Source organism: Pocillopora verrucosa, chromosome 9 (genome assembly GCF_036669915.1).
Source record: "Pocillopora verrucosa isolate sample1 chromosome 9, ASM3666991v2, whole genome shotgun sequence".
Lineage (NCBI taxonomy): Eukaryota > Metazoa > Cnidaria > Anthozoa > Scleractinia > Pocilloporidae > Pocillopora > Pocillopora verrucosa.
Genome location: NC_089320.1, coordinates 15087703 through 15097422, shown reverse-complemented (window position 1 = coordinate 15097422; position 9720 = coordinate 15087703). Strand labels below are relative to the sequence as shown.

The 9720-nt window shown below is 37.5% G+C and overlaps 3 protein-coding genes across 3 annotated transcripts; 2 read left to right on the top strand and 1 right to left on the bottom strand.

Moving 5' to 3' along the window:
- Positions 1-1706: 1706 nt before the first annotated feature.
- LOC131789405 (chromosome partition protein Smc-like) lies at positions 1707-3297 on the top strand. Its single transcript, XM_059106514.2, has one exon. The coding sequence runs from the start codon at positions 1802-1804 to the stop codon at positions 2666-2668; it is 867 nt and encodes a 288-aa protein (XP_058962497.1). The 5' UTR covers positions 1707-1801; the 3' UTR covers positions 2669-3297.
- Positions 3298-4713: 1416 nt separating this feature from the next.
- LOC131789406 (BAG family molecular chaperone regulator 4) lies at positions 4714-5960 on the bottom strand. Its single transcript, XM_059106515.2, has one exon. The coding sequence runs from the start codon at positions 5882-5884 to the stop codon at positions 5027-5029; it is 858 nt and encodes a 285-aa protein (XP_058962498.1). The 5' UTR covers positions 5885-5960; the 3' UTR covers positions 4714-5026.
- A 273-nt stretch (positions 5961-6233) lies between these two features.
- On the top strand, positions 6234-7811 carry LOC131789407 (dnaJ protein homolog 1-like). The gene has a single exon (XM_059106516.2). The coding sequence runs from the start codon at positions 6442-6444 to the stop codon at positions 7477-7479; it is 1038 nt and encodes a 345-aa protein (XP_058962499.1). The 5' UTR covers positions 6234-6441; the 3' UTR covers positions 7480-7811.
- Positions 7812-9720: the final 1909 nt, after the last annotated feature.

Below are 9720 nucleotides of genomic sequence, written 5' to 3'. Positions count from 1 at the left end.
TCTGAAGTCCTTTTTATCTATAGGCCAAAAATAGTTCCCACTCAGTTGTGCGCGTGGTATTGTTAACAAGTTTGTGTAATTGGGGATTCAACCTTTACATTCTGCCCTACCACCGATAATGGTATTATTTTCTTTTTATATCCCTTTAATTGTGGCATGGAATACAGGTTGTCAGCTAGGGAGACAAATTATTTCTGATTAAAATTGTAATAACAACTTCTTACATAACTTTAGATGTTCCTGTCGAACTATGAATGGGTCTAAATTAGAATATGCTTCCAAATACGCTGAAACTGAAATTTTTTCATAGTAATTGAAGGTAAAGTTTGAATTTTGTAAACAACGAGAAAGGGATGTTTTAAGAAGGAACAAAAGAACAAAACCAAACCAAGATGCTCAACATGGCCATCTCGGTGGCATCTTGTAACGACATCCATTTATGTTAAAATCTGTAAATTTCAAATAAAGCAGTTTAAAAATTTTGTCAGTGGGTGTAATTCGGTAAAGGAAAACCTTTACTGAAAAGGTAGTTTTTCGAAGCATGGGGAAATCCGGCCTGACAGAAAAAAAAAGCTCCTAGAACGTGACATCTGAGTTGTTTACATGTAACGAACACCAACATCCTAGAGACGTCACGCTAGGACGTTTCCAATATTTGCATACTAAGAAAAACCTGTAATTTGAAGATTCTTTGTTAGGCTTCGGGGATTGAAACTACAGATTATCTTACTTTTTTAACGTTATTCACGTATATAAGTTTCTTTTGGCTTCAATGTGGCTAAAAGGTGGATGTTAGTCGCTGAAAGTAAAATTAAAACTACTTCAATCGATGATCTAATTGCCCACTCTGTATTCATTTCCCGTTTGATCGAACGGGGTTTCACATCTTCAAATGTTCCTCAAATGCATGTTCCTCATTCCGCTCCGATGCTAATGTATAAATTAAGGTTTTAAAATCGAAAGGATAAAGTATGACCGAGCGAAAATGATGTTAAAAACTGTTTTCTTTATTTCATTTTTCTTGATTTTCTTTGTTTATTAATATAGAAGGGACTTACACCGACAAAGGAAAATCCCGAAGAAATAGCTTTTTATTTTTAGAAATTCAGCAGCTGAATCGGGGTGTCGCTTTTTGACCAGTGACTTAAAAATCTTACAGTTTCTTTCTCTTAAATAGGTTATTATCGTATTTTTCATTCAAAGATGCTCAAAATGGAAGATTAATTAAATCTGCACTAGGTGCGTGTCCTGACAGAATTCAAAACGAATTCGAAGAGATCCAAAAAATAAATTATTTTGTCGGTTGTAAAAACACCACTGAATCACGTTTTACACATATCTTCCGACCAAGTGTGTTTCTGTGGTGATGTTTTACCATATTGCTGTTTAGAATGTAAACAAAACGCAAAATTGTGATATCGTTCAACAGGAAGTCTGATTCTTACGACTCTCTTCCCGTACTTTTGCAGTGGATGTTCGAGAAAAACAATCACTAATGATGTCAATGCAATTTCCGTAACTTACAGCTGCTTTTCGACACAACTCGAAGCGAAAAATATATATTTTAGCTTGACTTAGAGCAAAGACCAATAGATGTGGGAATAGAATATATGTATTCACGTCGGTGAAATCACCTCGAACTATGGGCTTCTGAGAAGTCTACGTCACGTGACGTTACCAACGTTATAACTTCCGCACACGGTGGTATATAGTCTTCATTACGCGATACAGTCAGGTAAGAGAACGAGCGGTTAGACATGTACAGATCGTAAGAATAAAATTTCTTAAATCCGAAACATCGATGGATGATAATACGGATGCGAAAGAAACGAGAGTCGAACGTGAATTAGAGAGAACAAACGCGTACGTTCTCTCTCTTCTCAGAGACAAACGACGATTGAACGAGGATTTGGAGAACGAACGTAAGTTGTCAAGGAAGTTGAAGGAAGAATGTTATGATTTGAGAAAGAGACTCAGAGAAAGGGAGACAGCAGGGAGTGATTCTACCGCTTGCTCTAATACTAATTCCCTCGTTAGCGTAAGCGATCGAGGCGAAGCGGAAGATCTCGCATCGAAAATCGAAGCTCTTGAGAATAGTTTGCGCGAATCACGCGCGCAAATTATGTCATTGGAGGATCACAAAACAGTGTTGGAGTCAGAAATCTTGAGATTAGCAGAAGCACTAGGAAAGGACAATTCATGTTCTGAGCTGGAGCTCTACGTAGAGCAGCTAAGTATATACGAAAATGACTTTCAGAAAGAGAGAAGTGACAAAGAAGAGGCACAGAGTAAAGTCTCCGAGCTTTCAGAACAAATCACGGACTGTCAAGACCTAATATCGACACTCACCCGAGAGGTAGACATGTACAAGAACGCGTTTGAACGAGAGAAAAGGGACAAAGAAGTGGCAATGATGCAGGAAAGAGGCGAAACGACAATGCTTAATCTACCTTCTTATTCACAATCAACATTGCCGAACTTTCCTGGAAATTTAAGCGATCAAGCTCGAGTTGCGTTACCCGTACCCGCGCCGCATCTGCAAGTTGTTTATCCTATTGTAGACTCTGGAATGCAGCAGCAAAACTCCAGGCGAAAAAGGGAGCTTCATCGCAGAGGTGTTCTCACTCGAGATACCCCTGACACAACGGATTTCTTCTATGGGAGCTGATTTTGCGCTGATACGTGTGAGAAATATTTTTCATTAATATTAAACTACTGCATTCTGTCAACAATCTGTAGCTTAGGACTTCCTCATTGCGGACATGCCTTCCTTTGTGGGAAGGCTTACCGCAGAGGAAAGAAGAGAGCAGGAGAATAATAAATAACCAGGATAATCGAAGACACATTACTGCTATGTATTTTTTGGCAGAAATTGAACAGCTTCGCTGATGGTAAAATTCTCCACAGTGATAACAATGGATTTATATCGAAAACGAGCCCTGCGCGGAAGCAGGACTTCTGTAAATGTACATTTGCATTAATAATCATCTCAAGTGCACTTTTACGTGAGATGTAAAATCACGGAGAAATATCTACTTTGTATGAAATGAAATTCAAAAAATCAGCTTAAAACGAAACATGTTGCAGAAAAAGTAATTATTTGTAAATCATGTTTGAAACCAGCTGGCTGTGTATTAGGGTGCAATCGGCTTCAGTGTTATAGTTTTGTACATACATATTAAAAAAAAAAAATCGTGCCATTTACGAATGGCTTGTTTTAATGTAACGAACTCATTGCTCGCAAAGAAAGTCCAATGCCAGAGTTGACTTTATAAAAGATATTTTTGTTTTTGCGAATTAGAGTCCTAGCAGTGTATGTAAACGAGATTTGAAGATTCTGAAGGAGGAACTTGAACAGAAGAGCGACTGATAAGAGTCGCATACGAGTTCCTGTGGTATAGAAAACGATAAATTTTGGTTTTTACGATCATAACAAAAGAGGTACAAGGGTTAACGAAAAAAAGAACATAACTGAAAATACGGATGTTCAAAATTATCTTGAAGTAAATCTAGAAAAGTTTATTAGGTCAAACAGCTGAGGTTGCCATGTCATCGTCGACTTGGGGGCAGGAAGTCGTTGCGTTAGAGTTTCCTGTTTAAAGAAATTTCCTTTAAAAACCCAACCTTATATGGTTGAACTACTTAGGACAACAATAAAAGGTCAAAAGCAGTTCATTGATTAGAACTGCCAGTGACGCTTGGAGGATCCCTATATATTTGAATCATCATAACAGCTTTGAATTACTTTTTCGATTTTGAACATTTCATAGCTTAAGGAAGTTAATTTTTGTTTCTTTACATGCCTTAAAACCATCTCAATCGCCCACTATAATCGAGAACCTATTTCTAAGACTATTGCATATAACTTTAACCGAATGAAAAGCAAAGTCAGAATATTTCTATTCAGCTGTGGTGGAAAGTCACTTTCCGAAGAAATCTGTTAAACACCTTTATATTCGATATTTTCTAGCATTACTTAAGTGCATCGACTCATTTCAAGTTTCAACTTCCTGACTTTGTATGCTCATGCATGAGAGGGGAGGGGAGAGGGACTTACACGTACGTGATCTCAGAGTAAGGTGAAACTTATCTACTAATCCTATTCTTTTGATAAAATAATGAGCTTTTCCTAAAAATAAGAGTATTTGAATTCAACGATTCCTAGAATAGACAATTTAACTCATTTTTCAGCATGTGACAGGCAAAGCTGGTTCCAATTCCGTACCAGTTGTCGAACCTGTCATGATAGATTTAAATCTTATCAAAATTTAATACTCTTTCCTTTACCGAGAAATTGAACATCAGCGCTTGGAGAAGTTTTTAAATAATTTCCTTTCAGCGTGAATGGCGATTCGTTGATGCAACAGCTGTGTTCCGTTTGTGACACACCGACAAAATTACGGACGCGTGACGTAATAAACAGTGATCTGAATATTTCGTGTTGCGTGATTTGAATATTCCGTTCTCGACTGGAGGCTTTGTGGTTGCAGATATTTAACAGGTGAAAAGAATTTTCGCTTTGTGAGGCGTCAGTAGTTTTATTCAACTCAATTTGATTCAAGAGTAAGACATTTTATTCCTGAAATTCTAAAGGTTGACCGCAGCCTTTGCAAGAAACAATTTTTTACGCGAAAGATACCCTCCTTTCTAAACACAAACAATTGCTTCTGGGGTTGAGTTTTTTTTTAACTAGGTTCATGAAAAACATTAACATAACACACTTGCATTAAAATTTTATTTACAGTTAAATCCAGGAATGACTCCATGCAAAATAAAAAAATAAAAATAAAAAACCCCCTAAATTTGTTCACGTTCTTTGTTTGAGTTTTGACAGAGGTTGCATTACAATTCTTACTAAAATTAGACTAAGATCTGATTGTCAACATTGATCTTCTTTATTACTATTGACACAAAATAATATACCACTGAACAGAAGCAGTGTTCCAAATTGAAGCACCTCGAGTTTGGATCGAGTTTGCATTTTAGAAAGCAACATAATCATACTGATCATGTCTATCAAGTACCCCTAGCTTTCACTGACTCTATCTTCTAGATCATTGAGAATCGAATAAATATATTTCACGGCTGCCCTTCGAGCGCATTTTACATTCTCTTGTCCGTCTGTTTCGATTAAGTCTAGACCAAGTAAGCAACGAGTTAGATATTCTTCTAAATAAAGGAATTCTTTGTCTTTCCTTGTTCCTTTAAAGGCCACCACCCTGGAAATCAGTTCTGTGGCTCGCACCAATTCATTCTTGATTGCCGCAAGTTTCTGTTCGTTTGCAGTTTGTATTTCGGGTGGTGAGTCATCTTGATTATTCACTACCGGTCGACTTTCCTTTGCACTTTCGTCCTCTGTGGTCACTGGAATACACCTGTGTTCGCCTGAGGTCTTTGCAGTCTCGCCCGCGGTTTGTTCTTCATTATCTGTAATCAGTGCATTTGTGGCATCACAATGATCTTCCCTCCAAGCCTCCTCGCTAGAGTCGTTGGTCGTCACAGTTTCTTCCTGGGGTTGATACTCAATAGGTATATTCCATTCATCTTGGGTTTTCTTTGGCCGTGATGAACTCGTTTGCATTGTGTCCCCTTTCGGTTTCGTACCCTCGTGCCTCGAAAAGGGGTTTTCCCTTGCATTGTGCTGCAATGGGACTCTCGTATCATCCAACGTTTGTTTATCCTTTGGAGCCCGTCTCGTTATCTTCCTTGTGGAAACTTTTTGGGGGTTGGCAGGTGGAAAGTAAACTGCTGGGTTTTCCCAAAAGGGAAACGGTCTTTCTCCGTGAAAATCCCCCGAGCTCATGAAGAGGTTTCCTTCGTTATGACCACGTCGAGGTGGATAGCCAGTTGTCCATGGATCTCCGTAAATTATGTCACCGTACATCGTCAATATAGTAAACTTATTGCAAACGTTGATTCTTCTTCTGCTCTCAAATCTCTGAATGGCCAAGCAAAAGAAGTCCTGCTTTTATAGAGAGTTTTATATATTTCTAGAGAATGATAGAGCGTACTGGAACGATTTGTAACTACCTATTTTTAATCATATTCGAGTCATTCTCCAATAACGAGTAGAACCTACGGGAAAACCCTGGGAGATTTTTAAATTCGTCTCCAGGGTAGGGTAGAGTTGTTTTTTTTGATGAGTCATGAGTAAACTTTTTTATTTTAAACTGCAACGTTTTCCTCCTCTTTACCCTAAATAAGGATGAAGGAAGAGCTAGTAGAGTTCACAGTTTGTGTGTATGCGATAAAAGGACGAGAAGGTGAAAAACTTGTCAAGTGTCTATGTACACCTACCCCTCCCCTATCAGGAATTCTATGAAGACTATTCCAGAACATTCGAGGTGAATTTGCCACATAGTATAAAGAGCACCACGTTGACGTAGGTGACTCAAATCAGTAAAGTGTTTGAGTTGAAAGGACCGAGTCCTTGTTGAAATAATGGGAAAAGACTACTACAAGATCCTAGGCGTCTCAGAAATAGCTACGGACGATGAGATCAAGAAGGCCTACCGAAAACTTGCTCTAAAATGGCACCCGGACAAGAACAAGAGCCCAGGAGCCGAGGACAAATTCAAAGAAATTTCCGAAGCATACGATGTCCTCAGTGACAAAGGAAAAAGAGAAACCTTCGACAAATACGGAGAAGAAGGACTTCATGGTGTTCCTAACGGTGGAACCGACAGTAACATGCGTTTTCAAGGCGGACCAGGTTTCGCAAGAACATTCGTCTTCACGAATGGAAATGCACGCGAAACTTTTGCTCGAGCGTTTGAGAATGACGACGAATTCGCGGACCTTATTGGCGGTTTAGGGGGATTCAGCTTCTTTAATGATAGCAGGAGTAGAAAGCCAGGCACGACATTTAATAATATGGGAAATTTCACGTTCGACGCCGATTGTATTGCGCCTCAAACAAAGAAACAAAAGATTCAAGATCCCACGATCGAGAAAGATCTATTGGTGAGTCTGGAGGAACTTGTGAATGGCTGCACGAAAAAGATGAAAGTGTCAAGGAAGGTTCTGGACGATCGTGGTTTTTTCAGCACGGAAGAGAAAATATTGACGGTGAATGTCAAGCCCGGGTGGAAGGCTGGAACAAAAATCACTTTTCCTAAAGAGGGTGATCGTAAACCTGGTATCGTCCCTGCTGATGTGGTTTTCACAGTCAAAGACAAACCGCATGCTAAGTTTACGAGGGACAGCAACAATAACATAATCTACGCCGCAGACATCTCTCTTAGAGATGCCCTGACCGGAGGACTAGCCGAAGTTCCTACAATTGATGGCCGAAAGATAAAAATGAGGTTAAGTGGCATCGTAAATCCTGATTCTTCACAACGAATTCAGGGCGAAGGTCTTCCTCTGCCTAAAAATCCCTCAAAGAGAGGTGACTTGATCGTCAAATATAACATTCAATTTCCCGATCAGCTATCCTCAGTTCAGAGAGACGTTTTATTGAATACACTACCTAGATGATGTAAAAACAAAAAAACATCGAAACCGTGTGATGCTGTAAATACTTATTGTTTGTTCAATGATTTGATATATAATAGTGGATTTATTGCATATCTCTGAAAGAGAATATTTCTGTGGTAATAACCCCTTTTTTCTCATTTTGTAACTCTTGATTCAAATTTACAAGGCTACGTATATAAAGATATGATAAGAATATTATTTTAGATCTAACTTTTAATAGAAATTATAGTGGATATGGTTGTGTTTTGGACCTTTCAACTCTCCATGTTGATATTGGAAAAAAATATATTCTAGATATTGAAAAAGATTTCCAGAATAAAAAGTTAAACAGATCCAATTTCTCTCTTTTTGTTCAACTATTTCATATATTTTAAAGTTTCTCTGTCCTAGTGTGTCAAAGCTCTAAGGATTTTTTTAATAAACCTGGTCATGTGATGTAGTGCTGATCTTGTTGTTTATTTCTTATTTATTTATATTAATCTTAACATCACACTATTAACATTATATGCTATTTAAAAGAGAAATTCTGTGTTGTTGTGCATCTGTTTGGTAATGGATCACAGATGATGTCAAAATGTAGTGAGAACAAAAAAAGGCACGTGAGGTGCAGCCAAGTGTGTCTCTGACGCTCTCACCAAATTCTGACATCTTCGATGATCTATTTCAGGACAGACCTGCAGCAACATAAAAGCTAATTCCTTTCTATGACAAAGAGGCAAAATGACGTTAGTGGTAATGTTTTTTTCTGTTTGTCCTCCAATAGTTTATGAGTAAAGAATCCATTAAAATGCATGTATAATTCAGCTTATCACATTAACTGTAATAGAACATTTAAATGTTTTCTCTTCAACTCAGTGCCTTCCTTCAAGATTCGTTCCTATGTGGTATTGACCCCCATCATACAATCCTACTGGTCTTGTTATTCAATCTTTTTTTACATTACATTTCAACATGACCCCAAAATATCCACATTTATGCCCAATTGTAAAAGAAAATGTAGATGTTTTTCTCCACATTTAACCTGATAATTTCCATTGAGATCAGTTTATGTATGATAGTGACCCTCTGGCAATACACGAGGCTGGCTATATTGCCCCTAATGACTAACCCTCTTAAAAAGATGTATTGTCGTCATGTGAGGCGTAAGAAAATGGTGGATTACATAATCTGAGCTTTGTACTCCCACGCAATACTCACTTGGATTGTGCCCAGTGAGTGCTGATCTAAAAAAGTGGGTGAAAATATTAGGCATTTCCCAAAATAGGATATGATATTTGTAAAGATGACTGAAAGTTTTATGTAATCTACATGACTATTATCCAATCTAGTGAAACTCTCTCAACTTCTAGAAAATGATAAAAGATATTAATTCAAATATAAAGTGTTTGTTTTCCTGGATCAAGGTTCACAGGACATACTGGTTCTCTGAGAATTGCCATTTTGAATTCTTTCATTTGGTTTACTTATTTGGAATAAATATTAGTCAAAAATGTCTAAAAGCATCAAAGGAATTTATGTGAAATTATATTTCCTTCCATTTCCTTGATTAGCTTAATGCTTTATTAGTTATGATTTAAACAACTGTATGGACTGTAATAGACAATAAATCCAGAGGATTTCCCTTCATGATGAGTAAAGTTGGAATGGTACGACTTTGCTGGATGACAAAGATTCACACTGTCCAGAAAGAGCTACAGTGTTTGACAGGGTGAATAGTTGACAATTTTGTAATCTTTTGTTTTCAAACTTGTCTTGAAGCAAATATGGCATAGGGAAATAGAGGCTTTAGGCACAGCAAAAGAGACAAGTTTTCTCATTCACATGACCATTGTGATTGAGGGAAAAGATCATTGGTGCCTTGTTTTGCAACAAGATAGAACCAAAAAAGTCTGACATTAATTGTGGGAAGATATTTATTTGAAGAGTTTGTCATAGAATAGGTTGGTGGGTTGCAAACCTGACTATTTTAACTATATCTGAATTAATCACTACTCAAGATCTTTGCCTTGTATTTTAAAATAAGACAACTCTTAAATGCTACTTGAAATGGTAAATGAAACCTAAAAATATTTGCAAGGGTAACAGCTGATGGACTACATCCCATTCAGGAATGGGGATTGCTAATATGCCTTTTGGTCATTATTTTGGATCAGGATAACCCTAGGTAATTGGGAATTAGGACAAATAATCTGAAAGCTTACTTTTCTTTGTGAGGAAAATTTGGTCATTGTTTCAAAATGT

What these genes read in the sequence shown, in the direction of transcription:
- LOC131789407 (XM_059106516.2), top strand. Translation starts at nt 6,442, where the DNA reads ATGGGAAAAGACTACTACAAGATCCTAGGCGTCTCAGAAATAGCTACG.
- LOC131789406 (XM_059106515.2), bottom strand. Translation starts at nt 5,884, where the DNA reads ATGTACGGTGACATAATTTACGGAGATCCATGGACAACTGGCTATCCA.
- LOC131789405 (XM_059106514.2), top strand. Translation starts at nt 1,802, where the DNA reads ATGGATGATAATACGGATGCGAAAGAAACGAGAGTCGAACGTGAATTA.